The 26286-nt window shown below is 33.9% G+C and overlaps 1 protein-coding gene across 1 annotated transcript; it reads right to left on the bottom strand.

Moving 5' to 3' along the window:
- Nucleotides 1–2798: 2798 nt before the first annotated feature.
- On the bottom strand, nt 2799–25479 carry LOC116582141 (nucleophosmin-like). Its single transcript, XM_032329552.1, has 2 exons — nt 25454–25479; nt 2799–3462 (listed from the first exon to the last, which is right to left on the bottom strand). Exons 1-2 carry the CDS (start codon nt 25477–25479, stop codon nt 3117–3119), a joined length of 372 nt encoding a protein of 123 aa, XP_032185443.1. The 3' UTR covers nt 2799–3116.
- Nucleotides 25480–26286: the final 807 nt, after the last annotated feature.

The following is a 26286-nucleotide window of genomic DNA, read 5'->3' as shown; positions in this document are numbered from 1 at the left end:
CAGCCCCGTACCAGGCTTCATGCTCAGCGGGGAGCATGCTTCTCCCTTTCCTGGTCCCCTGCTTGTGCTCTCACTCTGTCTAAGAAATAAATAAAAATCTTTAAGAATAAAATAAAATAAGATAAGATAAGATAAAATAATAAAATATGAAGGTTAAGAAAGAAAGAAAGAGAGCTCAGCCCAAATAAATTTTATTACATTAATTTAATTCCAGAATAATGTCCTTCTAAAGCAATTGAGAGGGTCCCTAGTATGCCTGCCTGTCCACTTACTGGGCACTAATTAGGGATACCTACCTGTTAACAATACCTTCAAATTACTTAGAGTGAGTTGCCAATGTTTCCTTCAAGGGAGGGATCATTTTGTGAAATATAATTTTATGACCTAGAGGCAATTTACGCCACATACTTAATTAACCTAGTCTTTCATTCCTAAATATGAACTAAGAATCATTAGAAATTTGAAAGCAACTATGAGCATGAAATAGATGGACCAAAATGAGTACACAGACCAAACGACCTTGAAAGAAACATTATAATTCAGGCACTGAAGGAGGACATTAAAAATTCAAATTAGTTTCCCTTGAAAAATGCAGAAAGACGTTGTATCAAATAATGTTGTGAAAGAGCAATCTGAGAATAAAGAGATCCTAGAAATTTTTAAAAATGATTAAAATATTTAAAATATTAAATGGACACATGGGTGGCTCAGTCAGTCAAGCATCTGTCTTATGCTCAGGTCATGATCTCAGGTCCTGGGATGGAACCCCCAAATCTGGCTCCCTGTTCAGAGGGGAAGCCTACTTCCCCCTCTCGCTCTGTTCCCCACCCCCACACCTTGGGTTATGCTTTCTTGCTAGCTCTATCAAATAAATAAATATAATCTTTAAAAAAATAAAATATTAAATAGACAAAATAATAGACTTTATGGGATAGAAGATTAAGCATGTGATTTGATACTAAACATGAAGAAACCTTTCAGAAGGCAGAGAAAAAGATAAACACTAGTAAATATGATGTCAACAGTTAAAACACAGGAAGATAGATCTATGTAGCTGAAGTTTAAGAACCACAAAGAAAGATGGTGGAGACAAGATATAACCAAAGGAAGACTAGAGGAAAATAAATTGAAAAAATATATATTTATATTTATATTTATTAAATATTATATATTATTCTTTAGATTTAAAGGATAAACATCCTGCTGAGAAGATAGTCTTTCTAGTAAGATAAATATATAAAAGAAAAAAAATAGGCTATTCCTAAGGAAAGGGCAATCAGATGAAATATAATAATACTGAATACTACAGTATTGCATTATATTATTTAAAGTTTGGAAAGGAATTTAACTGATGCATAGAATCATCTACTCAATCAAAGTAAGAGAACAATATATATTTTGGACCTTAAATTTATTATTTATTTAGTGTGTATATGTGTGTGTGTGTGTGTGTGTGTATGTATGAATATGTGCACATGTGTGTATATATATGTACACACATACATATATGAAGAGATATTCCTATATGAATGTGTAAAATGTAAAATAATAGATTTTTTTAAAGTGGTGATAAATAGAGTCAACTTAGAAGGACTAAAACTATCCAGTGACCCTTGACATTTCCAGTATTTTACATATAGTAACAGAAGTACAGTGAAATGGGGTCACAGTTTTATCTCTGTGACCTACCCACAGTACTTGGTGTATACTACTTGTTTCTATGGTGAATAATTACACCACAATTGATGAGTGTGAGAGTACCTGATTTATCATGGTCAGTTCTAAAGGCATGATCCCTCAATATCCCAGAACTAGATGCTCAGTTTGCTTCCTAGCATGCCAGGAGCACCCTGTTACATAGAGTAGACCCCATAGTTCCCTAGCAGAGATGGCATGGCCTTGCTCCAGAACACCAAGGATCTATGTGACAACCCTATTTCTGGAGCTTTTAAAAGAAGAGGGCAGTCCCTTTTGCTACCTTCGAAGGCTCCAGTATGATGGGATCTGTCAGGTCCTTTGGCCCAAGAAATAAGGCTGCTTGTCCACCCACCTAGACCTGCTGCCAAATCTTCTCTTGTTCCAAACCCCACTCGAAGCTAGCAACCTTCTATGTAAATCTGATGTTAGCAATAGTTCCACATGTAGAATATGCCAAAGAAGCCTACCAAACATGCTTCACTCTTAGTGGTGAAAGCTATAAGATATAATGACTAGTCCTTTATGTTATAGGTTCCCAAATTCCTGTACCAGTGTGCTCCTAAAAATGTCCTCAATGTGATAAGTCCCTGAATCTTCACAGTGCTTAATTTCTCACCTCTTGAGGGCACATGTTTTATAAAGTATCACAAGTTCTCATGATTGTTGCTCATAGATTTAATTAATATGATATCATTAATATAGTGGACCAAGGTGATGCTTTGCAGTTTCTAGATGGTTCAGGTCTCTTTGGACTGCATTGTAATAGAATACAACAATCTGAGAGTTTTTGTTAAAGCTTAGTATGCCAGATTCAATGGTATGTTCAGGAACCAGGGAGAGTTCTACTAGATAGGCTTGTGGATCTACTGGACACATTATAAAGTAGATGTTGGTTATAAATCCATTATTATTGAATGCTTTGATACCCATAGTATAATGAGGAGCAGAATGGTGCTTTGCATCTCTGTATATCAGAGTCAATTCAGATACAATTCAAAACACTTTAAAATATCTGGGTAGTCCCCCTTCCATTGTGTGGTACCTAAGTCCTTTTAGGGAGGAGTGGTCAAATAATATATATATATTTGTTTTTTTTTTGCTACTTTATTAAAATACTGAGTTTATTTCACATGTATATTTTTGTCTCCCCACCATTTCCATTTGTCTGACCACCACTACTACTATGTCCTATCATAACATTCCATACATACTTAAAACCAAGCAAAGGGTGGAGTTCCATCTTTAAAAACTAAACAGGCATTTTGGACAACACATTCTTGGCAATGGAACCTGGACAACATTTATCAGACACGGTAGGGAAAGTTCTCACTCTGCATTATAAAAAGGACAGCCAGATATCAACTGTTACAGAAATGAAATAAGATGGAAAATTTTAACAAACTGTTTAAACTATTTTCTTAAAGAGACTTCCTCCACTGCCAGAGATCTTGAATAGCCTCTTGGTCAGTCATCCGGAAGCAATTCTTCACATAATTGATGAACTTGGCTTCCACTTTGGGAAGAGAACCACCTTTTTCTATACTTGCTTGCATTTTTGCTTTAATGTCTTCTACAGAACTAGGTCCTTTCGGTGTCTTGGGAGTCTTTTCCTGTTTTTTGAAAGATTCTTGACCTTTTGTTCTTGGTGTTGATGGTTTTGAGTCTTTTCCATTCTGGTTTGATTTCTGTGCATTTTTGGCTGGAGTATCTCGTACAGATTTCTTTACTGGAGCCTTTTCTTCAGCTTCCTCATCATCAAAATCATCAAATATATATATATATATATATATATATATATATATATACTGAGAACCCCAGTATCTATCTGTATACATACTGGGGTTCTCAGTAATGTGTTTATGTATGTGTATATGTATATAGATACTAGGGATTTCAGTTCTATATCTGCATGTTCTGCTTCCAACCCTTACCTTTAAAGAAACCAGTCCTCAGTTTTAAATAATGATGTTGCCTTCACCAACATATTTCTTTTTTTTTTTTTTAAAGATTTTATTTACTTATTTGACAAACAGAGATCACAAGTAGGCAGAGAGCAGGCAGAGAGAGAGAGGGAAGCAGACTCCCCACAGTGCAGAAAGCCCAATGTGGGGCTTGATCCCAGGACCCCGGATCATGACCTAAGCCAAAGGCAGAGGCTTTAATCCATTGAGCCACTCAGGTGCCCCTCACCAACATATTTCTAATTACTTTAGTAAATAGACTGTTCTCTGGGCCCTCTCAAGGAATATATTAGCTTTTGATACATATATAATATTTGTTTTTTACCAGCTATATTGAAATATAATTGATATGCAATATCATGTAAGTTTAATCACCATTGTGTTGTGGTTATGGTGAGAATATTAAAGCTCTACTCTTGTAGCAAGTTTCAAGTATATATTATAATATTGTTAACTATAGTCACCATGTTTACATTAGATCCCTGGAACTTACTCATCTTACAACTGAAAGTTGTACTTTTTGACCAACGTCTTCCCATTTCCCCCACCCCTCAGATCCTGGCAACTACCATTCTACTCTCTGTTTCTATGAGTTTGATGTTTTTAGATTCCACATATAACTGATATCATAGAATATTTGTCTTTCTCTGTCTGCCTTAATGCACTTACGAACGATGACTTCAGGATCCATCCATGTTGTTGCTAGTGGAAGAATTTCCTTCTTTTTTATGACTGAATATTATATATATATATATATATATATACATTATAAAATGCATACAGTATATAATAAATATAATAACATATTACATTATATGTTATATATATATCATTAGCATGGGAGTGCAGATATCTCTTCAATATCCTGTTTTAATTTCCTTCAGCTAAATACATAGAAGTGTAATTGTTGTGTCATATGGTAGTTCTATTTTTAATTTTGTGTGGAACCTTTAAACTGTAAACAACTATATATATACACACACACACACACACACACACATATACATATATATACATATATATGTGTGTATATATATGTATGTGTATATATGTATATATGTGTGTATATATATATATAGTGTCTGTACCACTTTATATTCCCACCAATAGTGCATAAGTGTCCCCTTTTCCTCACAACCTCAACCAGAATTTGTTATCTCTTATTGTCTTTAACAACAGTTATTCTAAGAGGTGTAAGATGTATCTCATTGTGGTTTGCAGTTCCCTGATAAATAGATTGCTTTGGCCATAGATAGTAAACCTGCTATAGCATGGCACTTTTCTGATTTTTTTTAATTCATTTATCAATATAATACCAAGGCAGCTCTGGCATCTCTAGTTAATGAAGACTAACATATTATCCAAGCATTCAGATCATCCCTTGGGAGAGTATTAAATTCTTTGTCACCAGAGAGTTCTCCAATATGGACAAACTTTCTTACCCAGTTTTATATTTTTCCACCTGCTGGTACCCTCCAGATTCCTTCCAGGCCTACTTCCCATTTTCTGCCGGCACATATAAACCAGAGCCTGCAGCTCCTTTGACATTTAAAACCTCTTCATACTGATTAGGTCCACTATTTTCTGCTTGAATTATACCGAGATTTTACCCATATTAAGTCTGTTGTAAGTATCTTCCTTGTATTTACATACAATTTAAAAAGACAGAACTCACAGAAACAGAGAATAGAATAGTGGTTGCCGGGGACTGGGAAATAAGGAAATGGGAGTTGTTAGTTAAAGGGTACAAATGTCCAGGTACAAGATGAGTAAGTTCTGAGGATCTAATACACAGTATGGTGACTCTAGTTAATAATACTGCACTTTATATTTATAAGTTGCTAAGAGAATAGATTCTAAACATCCTCACAACACACAAAAATGATAATTATGTGAAGTGAGGGATGTTCTGACTAACCTTACCGCAGCAATTATTTTGAAATTTATATGTGCATCAAATCATTGTATTGTACATCTTATACTTACACAATTTCAATTATATCTCAGTAACACTGGAAAAATAGTCTGTTGGACAGGAGGGCCATTGGGGGTCTATCTTAAAGAGGGCAAAGATTGTCTTGTACATTCTTTTTTTATTTGAAGTTCTTACATTGTTTGAAGCAAACAGTTAGGAAAGGGGATAGATCTGCCAAGAAGATGGAGTTGGTCCTAAGAGTTCAGAAGAACCTCAAAATTTAAAATTTTCAAATGCACCAACAGAGATTCTTCTTTCAAAATCTCTGGGTTTTATTACTTCCATGCCAGTCCACAGCCTTGCATAGAAGACGTTCTGAGGCTAAGAATTCAGGATTTTCTGAAGTTCTTCCGCTTTTTCATTTAAGTCCCAGGCTTAAATTTAGTGGTCCTGCCCTGGGACTTCAGGAGGTAAGATTCTTTTGAAATGCTGGCAAGAAATCTGTGTAACTCTATCTTTACTTTAAGGTATTGATTAATAGATGTGAGCCTGTCGTTTTTTCTCTTTAGTGTTATCAGTGGTGCTTAACAACAAGTATGCAATTCTGACGTTCTTTTATTTTCTTTTTTCATCACACTATTAAATGCTGGAGACATTGCCTCACCAAGTATATTTGCCCCCACCTATTTGTCATCCCAGTCCACTGTAGATATGGTGAAATAGGACCTATCCCTCCATCATTTGCCACTGTGATGGGACATGCAAGTTCATACGGTCAGTAAATAAACCAACTCTAGATGTCATTCTTAGAACACCTGTTCTAGGACCACTCCTTACTCTAGGACCAAGCCCGTTCCTGGGTGGAATTTCCTAGAAGTGACTGAAGTGGGGATTCTTATACTGTTATTTATTGGGGAAGTATTGTTAGGATAAGGGGAGTGAAGGAACTGCAACAAGCCAGAGAAGTTGTTAAGGAAGAATGAAAACTTAGCTGGAAACTAGCTTTATTCTGAAGCACAAATTAGACTATAATGTTATTCACACCCGTGACAATGGGTCTGACGTTCAGTCTTTGGCCAAGGTCTACTAGGCAGGAAGATTCATAAACTCCCATATGAAGGGACCAAGGAGAATTCTTCAGAGAAATAAGTTGCTCTGAGGTTTTAGTTGCTAACACATCCAGTAGCTGGGGGTTTGAACACACGAACCTGCAAAGTGTGCACTAAGGGAATTTGGTCAGGACACCAAAAGTATCCTCTCATGCCTTCTTAATGCTTATTTCCTAAATTACCATACCATAGAAAGAACATGGGACAAGCAGATGAGTCTGTTTCTTGTCTAGCATATATTTAATTCAGTATAGCAGATACATGTACACTGAGCTTTTATACAGTACATTTTTCTTTCCTTGTACAATTTTTAAAAAATATTTTATTTATTTATTTGACAGAGAGAGAGAGAGAGATCACAAGTAGGCAGAGAGACAAGCAGAAAGAGAGGGGAAAGCAGGCTCCCTGCTGAGCAAAGAACGTGATGTGGGGCTTGATCCCAGGACCCTGAGACCATGACCTGAGCCGAAGGCAGAGGCTTAACACACTGAGCCACCCAGGTGCCCTTCCTTGTACAATTTTATGGTAGTTAATATGGACTTTCAAGAACCTCCAAAAATGACAAGTATATAGATATAATATTTTTAGTCAATGACATATTGTCATATGTGAGTTTACTTCAGGGAGCAGCTATACATTAAAATGCTGGTTATTTCCATTCAGCAAGTATATTTTATCACTATCATTCAAATAGTTCCTAATATAAATATTTTAAATTACATTGTAGTTTAACAGTTGCAGATCATTTGAAGCATTTTACTAAGTTATAGGTAACCAAACATAGCATCTTTACAAAGTTCTATAATAGGGCACTGTGAAGGTAGGAAAATCAACTCTAGCACTATTAAAAGTCAACATCTGGAAACTTCATATAAATATTTTGTAGTGGGACTAATTATATCTTTTGTATCCCTTCTATTTTGTTTGCTCATTTTTTTCATAATATACAGATATAGGTTGCCTTACCTTTATCTCAAGGATCCTTCTAGAATAATATCTGAGTAACACTCACAATTAGAACCTACACTCTTCAGTCATTTTTCACATTAGGCAGTAGATAGCTCTTATTCCCCTATGCTCTACCATTTTATCATTTCTTCTTTTCTATCTTTTACAGGAGCCCTAACAAGCCTGAGTATATATATATAACAGTGAAGGTGCCCTCAATTCACAGACTCGGATATTTGTTCTATATCTCTGTTTTGGAAATGATCCAGGAATTGGGTGAAGCCCCCTCTAGAGCACATCAAATATCAAATAGCCAATATTTTTTTTCTCCCTCCTAAATGAACATCACTGGGCAAATTTCCTGTTCCCTGAGGAATATCTGAATGACATATTGCAGACTGTGCAGCCTTTACACAGACCAGAATCTAAAACATTTACAGATTAGAAAGTAAATAAGCATATAGCATATGCTAATTCTTTCCTTATGAATAGTTATTTGTGTTTTCACTATTTAATGAAGTTATGGACTGTGGCCTTTCTGTGAAAGTACGGCAATTAGGAATCAATTACACTTTATATTGAAACATTGGTTACTCTGCTGCTGTGGGATAATTGGGAAATAACTATATTGTCATTTTTATGTACTTTGGCTACATTGAATCACAGCATTTCAGTGGTGAGGCACTGGCAAATTACACATACATTTGTTCATATTAGGTCATGGATTGTGAAGACAGTGTGAAAAAACTGCTCACTTAGAATGAACTCCGAAGATAATGTGTAAGTTCAAGTAGCTATGCAAAGATAGTGAGAGCTTCTCAATTAATTTTCATTCCCAATGCAATTAGTGCCACTTAATAGAATGTGGTGCAATATTAGAAAATGGATCTAAATGCCTTGCTGGTTTTCTTGTGTGTGTGTGCTTAATTTGACTACTAAAAGGAACTGAAAAATTCAGATAAAGATTTCTTTAAGAATTAAAAATTATTTAAAAACGCAAATGTTTTGAGGATGACATATCAAAATAAGTATATGGAAAGACTTAGTAAATTGGCATCCTGTAGCCTGGAGAGGTTTTATTTGGAACTTATAAAGAGGAATGATTCTCTGCTTCTTATGTGACTGGGAAGCAAACCCTTGTGATACTGGAGAAAGATTTTGTTTTGCTTGCTCCTTTATATTTATTTCTGGCATTGATGTCACTAACCTGGGCTCCCAAGGAAAACTAGAGATGACAGATCTTGAGCCAAGAAAGTAGTTGAAGATTCGAATATGAATGTCCCAGAATTTTCACATTAAAGGTAAATATGTTGTTGGTTACTTTCTAAAAACAAAGCAAAGAACTCTAAAGAGTTTTACTTAAGTAACATCTGTGTTAACAGAACTGGCATTTATTATCTTTAGTTTAGATGACCTGTCTCAACTTCACCTTGGTGAGCTGAATTTGGCCTGCAGATGTTTTATTTCTGTGCTCCTCCTGTCTTCTTTTGCTTACCTTTCCTTTTTAATTTTGAAAAAATCATCAGCTATTTAAAAAATTCAAGAATCAAAAGAGCAAAGAAAAAGAGAGAAAGAAGGAGAGAGAGAGAAACCAAGAAATAGACTTAACTACAGAGAAAAAAGTGATGGTTACCAGAGAGGAGGTAGGTGGGGGATGGGGAAATAGGGTATGAGGATCAAAGAGTACACTTATCATGATGAACTAAAATAAAATTTAAAACATGGTAAAAATTGAGATGTCACACTCAAAAATATGTGGTTTGAAGTATAGCAGCAAAAAATTTATTAATCTGTAACATAGGTGTAGGAAAGCTTAGCTAAATGATATTTTCACCTGCCAAGAGATAACCCTATCTTATATTTTTTAAAATTATCTTGGTTTGCAGTATCCTCAAACTGAAGGACAAGGAAAGTCTTTCCTGGCTTCCAATCATACCTTTCCACGGCAACAGTTGAAAAATGTAAGTCTTTCCAAATACCTGGATCTCAAAATTGTTTCTTAAAAGCATTGTTCAGATAAAAAGGGATCACATTCTATGCTTTGAAATGCAGTATGTACTTTTCTCCAATAGGTGGGGGCAACTATGTGTAATAGCAAGAGTTATAGCCCTTAAAATAAATTGAAAGCATTGATCCAGAGCTGCAGTCAACTAATACCAACCCTATTATCTTCATTCAGACCAGCTCACCCAATGAGGTGGTACAAATACCCTATAAACATCAAACTGTTCTAAAAGCCTGATACACTTGATCACTGATTACACAATTACTTAAGAGGAGGAATCTGAGAACAGAAGTAATTAAGTACAGGAGATTTGTTTTTTAATTATAAGCAAACTAAATTAAGTCAAGCACAGAGTTACTACTGTGAAAGGAAGAATAAAAGAAATGGTCTCAAATGTGCCTCCTAAAGCATTACTTAGTAGTCAACTGACTTGCATTATCTAATAATAGAAAATTAAAACAATGGGTACAAATATGTTTTTCTACTTCTTTAGGTAGAATTAGGCTCTCTTCCTTTCATTTGTGAAATCATGAAATTAAATTGAGCTAACAATGAAGAAGTAAAATTATTTTAAATGTCTTCTGCTAGTAAATTTTTATGGGAGTATATACACATTATTTTATCTATTTGTACTATGTTTTTTCTGATGAGCCAAGTATCATTAAAAACAGGTCATCTTGAAAGTATACAGTAACAGCAGTTTTAGATTCATGTATCCTCTGAAAAGGAAGAACATAGAATGTAGTAATAGTTTGTGATCATGCAAACATAGAAGGACCTAGCTTTCCATTTTTTCAATTGTTTCTTGAAGTTAAGTTTGGAATATAGGGAGATTTTTTCCCCCTGAATTATTCTTTATTTCTCTATGATTAAAGCAAGTTGCAGTTTCTATTGAAGACATGCTCAGGAGCAACTGAAATATGAAATGGAAACATACTCATCTGTTGCTATTTGAGTATTTTAAATCTGAAAATGGCCTTTTCATAAGATTTAATCCAAACTATTGACGAGTTATGTGTTTTCTAATGAGAGTCCAGCATAACAATGTCACATGGAAGAGTAGCTTCTTCTCTTCCTCTGATACAAATGATCTGTGAATCAGCCAGAACACTGAAGTATTCTCATCAATATCTTACTTCCATCTTTTTGTGCAACCACACATGATTTTCTTTTTATTCTCAAATCAACCCTTCTCCACTCTTTGTGGTTGATTTTGTGGTGATTCTGCAGTGGTAGATAGTATGCTGGGTTCTGAATAAATATTTAATATCTAAATAATGCTTTGAGTGGAAGGAAAGAATAGGGAATAGTTATCACTAGGATACATATGTTGTAGTATTTATGATTTTGGAATATACTGATGCATGATTTTTTACTATATATGTATATATGTAACACATATCTAATGTATATAGCTTTACAGTGACTCAATTTTTTACATCAACTTGGTTCACACTTTCTTTCCACATTTTCGCTGTTATTTTTTGCTAATGCTATTTTTTCCTCTACGGAATAACTCTGTAAGTCCTAGAACATACTTTTCCTCTTTTATAAAGCCTTCAGTTATCTAGATTAATATGTAGTCTTTTCTGTAAATTCATAGCCTGTAAAAATAATAACTAAGTTTCAGAGCTGTTATCTGAGGTCCAAAGACTTTAAGTAGTTATACTGATTGTATTATTTATCTATTACTACATAACAAAGCACCACAGATGTACTGGCTTGAAAACTACCCATTTATTTTCTCACAACTTCTGTGTGTCAACAATTCAAGAAGATCCATTTATATCATGACTCTTCACAAGGCTGCCATTAGGGCATTCACCAGAATTAGAGTCTGAGAGAAAGTACAACCGAGAAGGTTTTTTTGTTTTTGTTTTTGTTTTTGTTTTTTCCAAATTCATGTAAGTGATTGGTGGCATGGGTCAGTTCCTTTGGGCTATTGGACTCAGCACCTGCTATCTGGCTTTTGGCTGGAGGCCACCTTCAGCTACTTGCCGTGTAGACCTCCCCTACATGGCAACTTGCTTCATTAAAGCCAACAAGAAAGAGAGTCTTCTAGCATGACGGAAGTTATACTGTTATGCAATATTATCATCCCAATACCAACAATGTACTCTCTTGATTAGAAGCAACTCTCCAACCCACAAAATCAAGAGGAGATGATTACACAAGGAGTGAATTTTGGATTAGAACAATTGGAGTGATTTTACAGCCTGTCTTCTATACCTATGTTCTGAGATCTACTTTGAGTTCTTTTCTTTTCTTCCTTTTTTTTTTTTTTTGTAAAAACTATATTAGTCCTCATCTCATTTGCAGTTGTCTTCATTTTGCCTCAAAAATCACCAACTCTATGAACTCAAATGAACTTATGCTTTATATTTGGTTGCACCTCAATCACCCCAAAGTAGAGAATTTTGGCATTCAATTACATGAAAAGTCTAAAAGAAGCAACTGATATTTTGGTGTATATTTCTTGTGCCCCACCATGATCCATAGTATTTATGATTTTGAAATATGTTATTGTGTGTGTGTGTGTGTGTGTGTGTGTGTGTGTATTATTTGGGGGCATTATCAGTGTTGCTTTTATCAGTGTTTAGAATAAGGAGGAAATAAGTATCTTGGTAGGATCTTGACTGAGAAGAGTGACAATCACTGTTGAAAACTCGTCACCAAAAATATGAACTGAGCTCTATGATAAGCTATGAAACAAAAGTGATCCCAAATAATATCAGAACTACATTATATATGAAGATGCAAATCCTAGATATTAAAAATTTCAAAGTAATTAACATGTAAGAGTTATTGGACCTAAAAGATATTTTACTAGAAATCTATCTAAGCTTTTCAAGAAAAATTGGAATTGTGACCCAAAGCCTGTCATTTTTGTACTTATTAGTACTACTGACATTTGTTTTCATTGGATGTAGCTGATATAAATAATTACTTATTTAAAACTATTTATAAACTACCTAAAAAATACCCGCACTTACTATGTGCAGAGTGTCTTTTTGACTTCTGCTTTAGAATGATAATCCTGGCTTGTAGTTAGAGGAAATGGATGAAAAATACAATCTGTTTTCTTTCTGCAAGGCAAACTTTATGTATATAAAATAAAATGCTTCATGCAGTTAAAAAAATAGAGTTAGCTAGCTTGATTGATAGCTATAGCTTGTTAGCTACCTAGATTCCTAGAATATGCTGAGTTTTGAAGAATTCAAAATGGCTGTATTTATTATTATTTCATTCCCAGTTATCTTAAATTATTTCTTTTTGAACTTTTTAAACAATAAATATGATAATTTATTTCTATGTTCGTATGCTACTTCCCAAGATATTTGTGTCTATAGTCTCTAGTTAAATTGAGATATTCAACTATCTTCATATTAATTTGTGTTTAAATATAGAAAATATAAAAGTTTACCACCTGTCAGATATCACTTTTATCTTAAATTTAAATTTTAAGATATTTTCCCATAAAGGGCTTTTCTTAATTTTTATTTTGTAAAAGTTATTAATGTTTTTCTTTCTTCATAATGCTCCTGGGCTCAAGTACAGAAAGTCCTTACATAGGTATTGATCTGTATTTTATTCTAGAAATGGTGTTGTTTTGTATATCTTTATTATAGTGTAAGATGTAAAATTGAGATCTAAATAGTTTTCCAAGTGAATAATGATTTTTTAACACAATAAATTTAATAATATTTTGCCCCATTACTATTTTGACAGACACGAACATTTTTCCATTTATTTCCACTGCTCTGTTTCTGCCTCAGTTCCATAATGTCTTAATTTTGATAGCTTTATATGTTTAAAATATGATAAAGTAAGTTGAGCACTTTTCCTTTATTTTGCAAAAATTTCTTCATATACTCCAGTCTTTTTTATTGAAACTCTAAGTTTTTATATTTTTTCTTCACACTGGCATTTCTTATTATGTTTACTCTATTATCTCATCTTTGTTATATAATACAGATTTTTAAATAACATTTTAATATATATCCTTATATATGTGTTTAAATTGCATTTATAGATATGGAGATGTTTTTGCATTTATAGATACAGAGATATTTTTGCTTATTTGTTTGTTCTTTGCTTTATTTCAAGAAGTAAATGAGTTGTGTATAGATTTTATCAAGTACACAATATTCCAATAAATTTTTAGACTTGTGGTTACTATAGTGGAAGTAAAACTTGTAGAAAGAAAGGGAATTATAATTTTTGACTATTAAAGAAAAAATGTTCATATTTTAAAAATTGGTGATAATAGATACTTAATATTCTTATCAGCTCTTATTCATCCAATTGGTGAAAGAAGTATCTCTGCCTTAAACAATGTGAAAGGACCAAACACCCAGCACTCAACATGGGACAGATGAAACTGACAGCAGCTTATTAGTGATATAAACTTACAGCCTGGGAGAGGAAGCATTGCATACCACGTAAGACCACGCAAGGGTTGCATTTTGGAACTCAGAGAACAAGCAGGGGCTGTGGAAGGCAGATTTTGTTGTGACAAGAAGATGAGGTACCGCCTTGTCTGGCAGAGAAGTGAAACCCATTAGATTAAGGACTGGAGAAGTGCAGTTGGTCCAGATAATAGGGACTAGCCAGCTGGAGAGCCATTCCTACTGAGTGAAGGACATATCTGGTGAAAGCACAGGAACTCATAATTGGGGGGATCCCATGAGGTTCAAAAATGTCAGGAAAACATGACATTTAGGCTTCGTATTATAATTAACCCCTTGATGCCTTCTTGTCAAATTTTTACTTTAGTGATGACTAATATTTTTAGATAGCAGAAGTACTTTTCTAGGAAACTAAGGAGATACTTTAACAGAAGGGCCACATGGTGAGGTGTTGTCAAAACCCTGGACTGTAGAAATGTCCTCTTTGTGGCCAATAAAGGTAAATGAGGTATCTGTATAACATTGGAGTAGAACGTACATGTCCCCAGGGAGCATGAATTTAGACTCAGCAGAGGATCCAGTTTCCATTTGTTTTAACTTAAACATTAGATTTTGAAGAGGATATTTGGCCTCTTTATTAAACTAACTGCTTGGGGGGCACCTGGGTCACTCAGTCTGTCTTTGGCTCAGGTCATGATCCGGTGTCCTAGTATTGAGCCCCAGGACTCAGCTCAGTTGGACTTCCTGCTCAGTGGGGAGTCTGCTTCTCCCTCTCCCATTCTCCCTGCTTATGTTCCCTGTCTAGCTATCTCTCTATCTCTGTCAAATAAATAAATAAAATCTTAAAAAAGAATTAAAAATTAAACTAACTGCTTGGACTTCTAACAGATCTGGAAGTTCCATTGAATGCCCTCTTGAAGAGCCCCTCCATCATACATTTTGAGAAGTGGAATGAGTGCCTTAATTACTATTAGTAATGGGGAATCCTGAAGGGGATCAACAGTGCCCTGGTAAGGCCTTATATTGTGGCCGTAGTATATATTACCTTGAATTATATTTTGAATATCTGTGAAGCAAGAGATTCCCAGATTCCTAAAGGGGAAGCTTTAGAAGAAGAATTGTTGCTGTCACTGTCTATACTAGACAGCTAGACCCATTGACAGTGGCCCAAAAATTAGCAACAAAAGTGCAGATGGATCGGTCTTTGCCGGAGTATCCAGAACTACAATGATTGCCTGATATTTGTCCAATTATGCTGATACCCCTTTATTAGGGACATCTGGTTATGGGAGAAAAAACAGCAACATTCCACTGACCTACATCACATATAATGTTGGTAATCCCATATGTAAAGTCAGTGAATTCTCACCATTGTTCACTCAGTTAATCCTATAGGCTCCTCAGGTAACCAAGGGTCTGAAAGATGAGTCACCTCCTCCAGTACTGTGGCATCTGACAAGGAACTTAAGACAAGGAAGGCCACTCATCCTGCTGGTAGGATATGCCAAGAGCGTCCAAGTTTGGTTCTATCCTACAGAAAGGTGGTCTTGGTAGGTGTGCCACACCTGTTGGGAGATGATTCCGAAGACATGATGGATAACTTAGTATGGAGTGTCACAGTTTCAGGGTCTATGGGTCTACGAAAGCCTCTAATTTTATGTAACCCAGTATGTGGTCAGTATGTTCTAGCATTGTATCGTGCAAGGCTAAGAAAAGCAGCTTTTGACATTCGAAGCCCATGGGTTACTAAAGGCTCTACAGTTACGGAATATCCAGAAGCAACAGCAAGAGTCCTGTTGATTTCAATTTGAGCATATTTTACGACCTTTAGTTGGAGGAATTCCCATTTAGGTAGAACCAATTTTATAACTAACAGCATTAGTAAGATTAGGTAAAATTTGTAAATGAAGAGTATGGTCTCTTGAACCCAGGTAGGACTAAAATATGTTACATGGGAGGAGGGTGTGATCAATGTAATATCATTCCTGTGCTCTGGAGAAAAGAGGGATGCAGTTAAGATATTACCTGCAAAGGTCGTGTATGATGGCAGGGCTTCTGATGTCACTCACCATGAGATCTCTTGAATTTCTATGATTGTGTGATTTAAGGAAACTGGGCTTAGGTAAGGTTTGAATCAACCTTTTCATATATCGTAGGCATGCCATGGGTCCTGCTCCTTGTAACCCTGAGGATAGAGTCTTTCCTGCAGTAAAGGCACAAGCAGCATGGTGGTACAGCGGAAGTACCCAGGGTCCACCAACCATCCTCTGCTACATGGGCTGTGCAAGTTTCAGATTCTAGCTACATATTTGTAGTTTTTGGCTAATAAGGGAACTAGTAGTTGAGCATTTCCTGCTGGATGGGGACATATATGACAAGAGCAGAAGCATTTAAGGGCCCTGTGAAGCTCAAAGATGTCAAACACTACAGGAAGTTTCAGACCTTCCAGACACGTAGTTATATGACATTCGGATATATTTTAGAAAGTGATGTAATGGCTATAAAAAAACAGATTATATCATTTGCAATTAGATAAAGTTCTAATAAAAATTTATATAATTTTTAAACGTTTGATACACATTTTATTATATATATACATATATATATATATATACATATATATATATATGATTTTATTTATTTATTTGTCAGAGAGAAAGAGAGAGAAAGCACAAACAGGGAGAGCAGCAGGCAGAGGGAGAAGCAGGCTTCTTGTTGAGCAGAAAGCCTGATGCGGGGATCGACTCCAGGACCCTAGGATCATGACCTGAGCAGAAAGCAAACGCTTAACCAACTGAGTCAACCAGGCATCCCTACAGTTTCTTTCATTTTTTATTTTTTTTAATTTTTTGGAGGTAGCTTAGTAAAACTATTTCAAGCTCACTCCTCTGGGGAAATAATCTTCTCTTTTTTCATAGCCAACTTTAGTTCTGTTAATTATATGAATATTAGATATTTATTTTTAAAATATATCACACTTACTTTTAAATACATTTTTATCCTGCATAAAGTCTTAAGAAATATGTATTATTTCTCAGTGCCTGGTATTGTTGGAGAATTTTTTTATGCATTTGTACCTGTGCTCTGCATAGATTGTGACTTGAAGTTTCCTTATTTTGCTGAAGGATTTTATTTTCTCTATTTTTTTAACATGAGTGAATTTTGAGGAAGGGAAATGAGGTCAATAACATATATAAAATATATAAATATGTAGTATAACATATACTATATATTATATATAACATATGATATATTTTCATATTCTAAGTGCTATTTATGAATGGGTGAATGTCCTCTGACTAATAAATGCAATAAATTTTGTAATATTATCACCAGTTCATTCAAGAAATATTTTCTAAGCCCTGCTATATTTAATACATTGGGTTTTGTAGATGTCACAAATCAGTAAGAATAAGTACCTGATTTCAGAAATTTGACAAGCTATTTTAGATTTATTAAGATACATTGTTTATCACTCTAGTAATCCAAACTACAATTAAAAAGAGAGAAAATGAACTAATATATCAGAAATAAAAATATTTATTAAGTTATGAAGCTATAATATGGTTGAGGTACTTGGCCAACTAGAATAAAATTAAACTACATATTAACTTCTGGATATAGTCAAGTTTCTCATGAGTTTCTCATAAATAGCACATTGTCTCCTATTAAGATTCAAAAGCAATCTAGAGTGATTTTTGCAGACTTATGATGTCAAAATATTATTAAATGCATTTTTTTCTTTTCCTTTTGTGTTTAGATGTTAATTCCCATGTCTAATAAGTTTTTAATTTTTACAAACTTCTAGAGAAGACTACATATGCTAGATCTTTCTCATTAAATAATAAATTGGTTTTTGATTTGTCTTAAAGATATTAAAAATTTATGTCTATGGAATTTTATTCATAAATAAAAAGGGACAGAATTTACATATGATTAGCATCTATCATATTCTACACATTTTTCTTAAAGATTTTGTTTATTTATGTGACAGAGAGAAAGGGATCACAAGTAGGCAGAGAGGCAGGCAGAGAGAGAGGGAAGCAAGCTCCTTGCTGAGCAGAGAGCCCGATTGTGGGCCTTGATCCCAGGACCCCGAGATCATGACCTGAGCCGAAGGCGGAGGCTTAACTCACTGAGCCACCCAAGCACCCCTACTGAGCGACCCAGGCGCCCCTATTCTACACTTTTATAAATATTATTTTTCTTAACTTCACAACAATCCAGAGAGCAGTATCTTTAATTTACAGATGAATTTGAGAAACCAGAGATACTAACTGACTTGCTCTGAACCAGAGTAACTGCACAGCTATGTAAGGATCTGAATCCAGGCAAATATCCAAACTATTTTTTTTTTAATTTTTATCCAAACTATGTCCTATTTTCATTCACAAAAAAAAAAAAACAACAACAACTGTCTCCATAGAAAAATAAGGAAACTCTCCTATCATAAGTATATCTATAAGGGTTAAATTATTTGATTCCTTTAGAACAAACACTATTAATTGGTCTTATTTTGGAGATATTTCTATAATTTATTCATTCATTTAACAAATATTTATAGAGTGATTATGATGCACCAGGCACTGTTTTATGCACTGAAGAGAGAATAGGAACAAAACCAAATCTCTGCTCCAAAAGAGTTTATATTCCAGTGAGCAAGGCATATTTATGTAAACAAACAAATACATATTGGTACAGTTATAATACGGGTTGAAAGGAAATAAAAGAAGGAGATGATATCAGGATAAGTCAAGGTTAGGGAGTTTTGCTTTAAATAGGGTACTTAGGGTACGTGTAACAGTCAGTCTACAGCGCTTAGGATGAAATTTATGCCATCAATGATGCACAATCTACAAATGAGCTCACCAAAATGCATTCTAGCAAGGGAAAACAATATTGCTAGGAAAATATTTTAGTACTATTTGGAGGAGTTTATAGAAGATAGGCTTACCAGTTTAGATGTGTTATTTCTTGCAACTTCAGATAATGTGGCTGAAAAGTAAGTTCATGGAAGGATGTTGATTTCAAGTCATGGGTAAATGATTACTCATGAATTTAGAATCATTCAGACATACACATTTTCCATTCTATCCTATGTTCTTACGGGCCTTAATTAACATTCCTTCTATAATAACAAATCAAAGAAAGTGCAGACATTCTAGAGTATAGTATACAAGACTCATTCCATTTAAGTAGTACATTTATGTTTCCTTTGAAGGCACAGCAGATCCATCATCATAAATTTATATACACTTTATATAACATTGAGCTTTTTATGGGAACTTTATTGGCCTTAACATTTATGAAATAGTAGCCATTTTAATGCCATATATTCAAACATATTGATTTTTCTCAACCCAGTACCATTGCTACAACAGCATTTCATTTAAAAATTGTAGGCTAGAGCAGCTGTCTACTGATGGTTTCTATTGATCATGCATAGAAATTTGAATTCATGGTATAGCAGAATACTACAAATTTTAGGGGTTTTGTGTTAGTTTCCATTTTTAACTGCTTACAGTGTTTTGCCTATCTTTAAGAATTATTTTTAAAGCAACATTTGTAGACAAAATAACATGGGAAATTTTTTTTGGATAAGAATGCACATCTTTTGTTCAATGAAAATTGACAATAAAGACTAAATGAAAAGTATCAGTGGGTACATACTTCATCAATACAAATACATGCATCATATTTGAGTTAGACATATGTTCGTACCAAGCTATCTACCTATATACTATGCAGCTAAAAGAAAACAACTAACCCATAAAATGGGATGGACAAAAAGTTCACACATGAAGAAAGACAAATAAAAAACATTTATTATCACTAATAATTAAAATAATGCAAATGAAAACAATAAAACAATATACACCCATGTCTATTGAATAAAAAAAATTTAACTGATATTGTTATTGAAACTTCAAAAATATAACATTAGTAAAAATGGTTTCTCAATCTTGTTACAAAAAATATTTAAGAACATGTATTAAAATACATGTTTTATATATTTTGTATAGCAAAAATAAAATACATTCTTTTGAGCATAGGGCAAAGGGAATGTAATAGAAATATTTGCACACACCACTGCATCCTGTTGTTTTTGTATATGAGCTGTAGATGTCCCAAATCTTGGCTCAAGTTCCTATTGGCCAAGACATAAATAAAAATGAGTTTAGATTAAAATATCCAGAATGCCTTAATATAAAATGAAACTATTGACTGGGATAATTTTTTCTTGAAACTAGACTGAAGTGAAGAAATATTTTCCTCGTTTCTCCTAAATACTAAACTGGAGTACTTTGACTACATCCTAAACTATATCCTTACAATAACTATAATTCTGGTTCTCATTAAGCTGTTTTTATAGCATGCATCAGTGCAAACTGATAGCATAAGGCCTACCTTAAATCACTGAATTCTAAAAGTGACAAAATAAAAGCTTCCCAACTGCAAGTTTTATACTGATCCCAGAAATAATATTTAGAATGTCTAAGTAAATATATACACTAAAGGCATATGCCCTGTCTATAACGTTTCTAAAAGCTTCAGAGTGATTCACTTAAAGTTGACAAAGGGTAACAATCCTCTTATTTCTGCCAAAATAATCCTACTAATATGCCAACACATCAAATTCTTTCTTCTGGGAATTCAACCAGGTATATTCCCAAAACCATGTGAACCTTAATCATATGAAGGCAGCCTACAGGAAATCTATCAGGTGTAAAAGAAAACCTCACTGGCCAGGGTAAGGAGCTTGGCACCAAGGAGAACTAAAAGAATGAAAATGATTATTGGAGTCAACACAGATTGTTTTATTTTATTTTATTATTTTATTTTTATTTTTTGATCTGCCCAAGGTTACCTGATTCAGTTTTTATTGTTTTTATTCATCAGTATTTATTATTTTGTGAAGATTATTTATTTATTTATTTGACAGAGAAAGAGTGAGCACAAGTGGGAGAGCAGCAGGCAAAGGAGAGAGAGAAGCAGGCTCTCACTGAGCAGGGAGCCTGATGCAGAGCTCAATCCCAGGACCCTAGATCATAACCTGAGCTGAGGGCAGACACTTAACAACTGAGCCACCCAGGAACCCCTATTTTATTATTATTATTATCTTTTATTATTATGTTCAGTTAGCCAACATATGGTACATCATTAGTTTTTGATGTAGTGTTCAATAATTCATTAGTTGCGTATAACATGCAGTGTTCATCATGCTGGATTGTTTTAGATTCAACATTTTATCCATTCAGGTAGATAGGAGTACCTTGGGATATTTACACCAATATATCAGTGATGGGAAGAAGCTCACAAGTTAATTGACCAGACAGTGTCTTGGACAATCACTGAAAAAAATGGGATAAGAAAATTTAAAGGAGACACTTTCAGGGTCTGTGCTTTCAGAGAAAAGCTAGGGGGATGTTCTGTAAGAATGTATAATAAACATACAAGTTATGTAAAGGTGTGTGAATCCTACTAAAGGGAGATTGTACCCAATCATTTAGACATGGTGAGGCAATAATTTTCCAAGTATTAGTGGCCAGAAAAATCGTCTGAAAAGCTTGGTAATCAGATTTTTGTGTCTCGACACTAGAAATTCAATTTCAGGAGACCTAGAGTGAACTGGGAGTCTCCACTTTATTTAATAGTCATCTGAAATGCCCCTGAGGTAACCCTATGTGGCCTCCTTGAGGAATGCGTTTCCTACCCAAGAAAACAATGTACTGTAATGGAGGAAAAAGCCACAATGATTTTGAAAAATCCTATTATGACCTAAGTACCAAAAGTTGATCTAGTCTCTTTATGGGTAGGTTTCCTCAGGAAGTATTGTTTCCCTGAATGATGAGACAAATGAATGGATTGATGTCTGAAAATGGCCTAGAAACTTAACTATTATTAGTTATATTCACAAAAATAGTATTAGAGTAACTTGATATGTGTGTGTGTGTATATATATAATGGCTAAGTTAATAAAATATTATGAGAATATTTATGTAAATTATGTTTAATTATATCAACTAAATTGAATAAGTGACACTATCAACATGATAATTATAACACACATTATATATAACATATAAATATATAGTTCTAATTGAAACAACAGGAAGAAAATTAAATGCTCAGGAGGATTACAACTATACAAATTATGCATATGTATAATATGTATAATAATAATCAAAAGGAAACTTTGGAAGAATTAAAATAGTTGTCTTTGGAGTGGGAAGAGAAATTTTTCTTTGTATATTTTCATAATAGTAATGATATTCTTCAAAAATGTTCACAAGTTAGTATTAAAATTATCTTAGTTATGTTGAAATTATAATTATAACGTGTGCTTTCTGAAAAAAATAGAATAGGTTAGCACTTTGGTTAATCATATATTTATGCCTATGTGTATATAGATATATTTTTATATAAATTTTCCCCAAATTCTGGCTGCTTATACCACTAATTTGAAGACAGAGCTTCCATGAAACCTTAATGATTAACTTCCATAGTTATAGAAGTAATTTTGATTATGTACTGAAAAAATAAGGCCCAAACATCCAAAGCATTGACATTTTCTGTGGGAAAGCAAGGGCCATTCACTGCCAGTAGATTTTAGTTGGTTGAAAGGGATATTCTGCCCTATGAAAATCATTGCAAAGTCACAACTATGTGTCACGGTTCCAATGCTTGCTTTTTAGGTAAGTTAGGAAGGAAAGTCCAAGAGTTTAAAGGTCATTTAGGTCTATCACAAAGTATGATCCTCAGGCTGATATCATAGCAAAACACAAGTTACTCTAGAGAGAGCCATATGACAATTTTGCAACAGAAAATAGATTCTCAGCATAAAAAGCAAGTACTCATACTTTTATTTTCTCTTCCAATGACACCCCTCCATTATCTTTCACCAAAGACAAAGTTATTTTCTAACCAGTCTTCCTTTTTCAATCTATTATATGTACTGTTACTAGAATTTTTCTTCTCTATGATCTAAAGGTGACATAGAAAGTGAGATTATTTTATTCCTGTTGTATTCTCATCTGTATTTAATGTGAAAAAAGGCTTTTATATTTTAAACTTGCATTACTAAAATGATTTATCTAATACTGACAGAAGAAATACAATCCCTAGAGAATGTTGTTATTTCTAGACTTTTTTTATATATTCTGGTAAAAGCCAATAGAATATTCCTTAAGTAGAGTCTTGGGTATTGTATTGTAATATGAAGAAAACAATAAGATTTTAATGTATCCAGATTTGATTTTTATGTGAAAAACACCCACCTTTTTTTTTTAAACTCATATAACATCCTCAATAACACTTATAACACAATATGACAAGTGGATGATTTTAAGAACTCTTTTGCTATTGTGTTATGTTGTACTACCACTGATATCTTCAGAGTACATAAGAAAATTAATCACCATTTATACATTAACTTCAAACAACTTGTTATAAGATCATAAAACTAAGTTTGTTTATCTGTTAATAATAAATATCTAAGGAATTGGATTGTCCTTTGTCAAATGACATCTGCATTGTCAAAGAACATTTGAGACTCCTTTGGCTCATGTTTTTAAATTGTCTGTGCCTAGAATAATGATTTAAAATTCTGCTATTTTCCTTGTCCCACTTCCAGAGTAAGTTCTAATAATATTCTGGGATGACAATATTTCTTCTGTTTTGAATAGATTTTGAAGGAATTATTATAATGCATTATTTTCCCTAGTGAACAATTCTAGGCATGAGCAAGAAGACTTGCTTCTAATAACTTCTAAGCAAATAGAATGTGTTTAGGTTTACCTTAAATTCTTTCATCTACATAGGCAAATAAGAATACTGACTTCTTTTTCTATAATATATATAGAGTTTCAATAGTTACATTAATAATAATAAACATTATTTAGGGGGCTCCTGTGTGTACCAAATTTTTTTGCAAATCTAAACAAGCCATTGTAAAAGATCTCCATCCAATTATTTACTGCAATCCCAAGAGGGTTTCACATTTTTATTACCAGTATATTCTCCATTAAATCATATTATGTTCAAAATTCTTTGTTCAAGACTCTTGCTCTGGCTGCTGCTGTAATGATATACTTTCTCCAGAAGGATCTAGTCAGTAGGAAGAGAATCTGGCCAGCTACTGCTTCTACTGCCTTTAGCCAAAGATATTAGAGCCACCCCACCACTCATTCTATTGACAGTGTGTTCATCCTTTCATTTATTTAAATATATTCAGTAAGATTTTAATATATATGAGGAGCTGCACTAGACACTTCACTGGGCATAAAAAGACTAGTATGTCCAGGCTCCCATCCTGAAGAAGCAGACAGTCTGTTTGAAGGAAGGAGAGAAGAAAACAAGAAGATAATACAGTATGAAAAAAGCAGAAGATCTAAGCTATGCCATAGGTAAGCACAGAGTGCTACAAACACCTAGGAGGAGGTAGGGAAAAGCCATCAGTAAAAGCTGATGCCTAAGCCGAAATTTGGATAGAAACTAACCACATAAAAGAGTGTAGGGTGTGTAGAAGGAGTATATAGTAGTAACAATTATTAACATTTATTATACTTTTAGTAACTCATAACTCACTATTTTGAGACTTCAGATAATGGGTTTAGAATCTTCAAATGAGTATGACTATCATATTGTAAATCTTCCAAAAATATCAGATGTCACCATTTTATAGTGATCACTATAAAAATTAATCTCTCATTTATCCATTATAATTAATATGATTTTATTAATATATTACAAGTAAATTATTTAATGAAATGTGATAACCACTATGTCCATTTTACAAGGAAGAACAGAAGGTTTCAATAGCATTAATTTCTTGTGGAAGACAACATAGGCAATAAGAGGTGCAGCAGAAACTGAACCAGTTTCTGCCTGATTCCATACGCTACCATTGTCACTCCAAACTTCCAGAAAGGAGTTTTCCAGCTAAAAATAAAGAAATAAATGGAGATGAGAGAGTAGTAAACTCAGGGAATCATAATTGTTTTCCAAGGGGCGGAGGATGGAGGGCTAGATCTGAATGAGGAAAACCTGAGGTCATAGTTTTAACTTTAAAGGTAATGAGAGCCTTTCAGTTTCAATTTACATTTCAATATATTTACTTTCTGTCTTGTAGGGAGAAGAAATTAGAGAGGCACAAAAAGAGAGGCCAACCAACTAATTAAACTGACCAACCATTCATTTGGTGGCAATTTGATGACATTGAACTCCTTCCATTAACCGTTAACAGTTATGCCAAACCAGTAATGTTGCCTGGGCTACTGCAGTGCTGGTACCCGGCATGTAACACCACCATCACTGCCTGAGGCTGATATCCTTGTCATAAGTGACAGCATCTGTGGATCCCCAACACCCTGATGCTGCTTCCTATGGCTATGGATCTTTAGATCTACCTGATCAGCCGTAGATCTTCCTCCATGGTGACATGCTAGAATTCTTAGTGTCTCAGAGTTGCGTTGTATTTTCTTGATCTCCAGAGAATGGAAGCTTCATGGAAGTCACTTCTAAAATGGAGGAAATGTTGTCATTAATGTTGGTTATACTTCACTTCATAAGTACCTCAGCAATATGACTTTCCATTTAATTATTTTACAAAGCTTTTAGCAGTTTACATTTTAGGGTTTTACATTGCAATCTCATTTTTTTTCTATAGCCAATGAAATGTTAAACTTAATAACTTATTTCTTAGATTGATTTATTTCAATTTATTATCTCTTGTTGCTTCAATTTATTACCTAATTTTTAAATAAAATTTTTGTTTAATCTAAGTGTAGTGGATATACAATATTATATTAGTTTCAGGTGTACAAAAAATAAAAATATTTTAGAAACATTAAGAATACTTAAACTGAATCTCATTAAGATAAAGCCTTATATGTATCCAGAATCCATTATCACTGCAGTTTTATAATTTCATTAAAATAAACTGTGAAAAACAATCTGAGGGTTTTGAAGGGACGGGGGGTGGGAGGTTGGGGTACCAGGTGGTGGGTATTATAGAGGGCACGGATTGCATGGAGCACGGGGTGTGGTGCAAAAATAATGAATACTGTTATGCTGGAAATAAAAATAAAAAAAAATAAACTGTGAATATATAGCTTTTGCAGGTGATACATATACATATATGTATTTGAGAAAATTTTCTGTTGTTTTGACACAAAATTATTTCAGCTGTCAACATCTTATTCTGTTCCAAGTGACACTAAATAATTAGCCTTCTTTTTTC

Source organism: Mustela erminea, chromosome 2 (genome assembly GCF_009829155.1).
Source record: "Mustela erminea isolate mMusErm1 chromosome 2, mMusErm1.Pri, whole genome shotgun sequence".
NCBI classification, from domain to species: Eukaryota; Metazoa; Chordata; class Mammalia; order Carnivora; family Mustelidae; genus Mustela; species Mustela erminea.
Note: the sequence above shows the minus strand (reverse complement) of the source record. Positions and strands in the feature narration are given on the sequence as shown.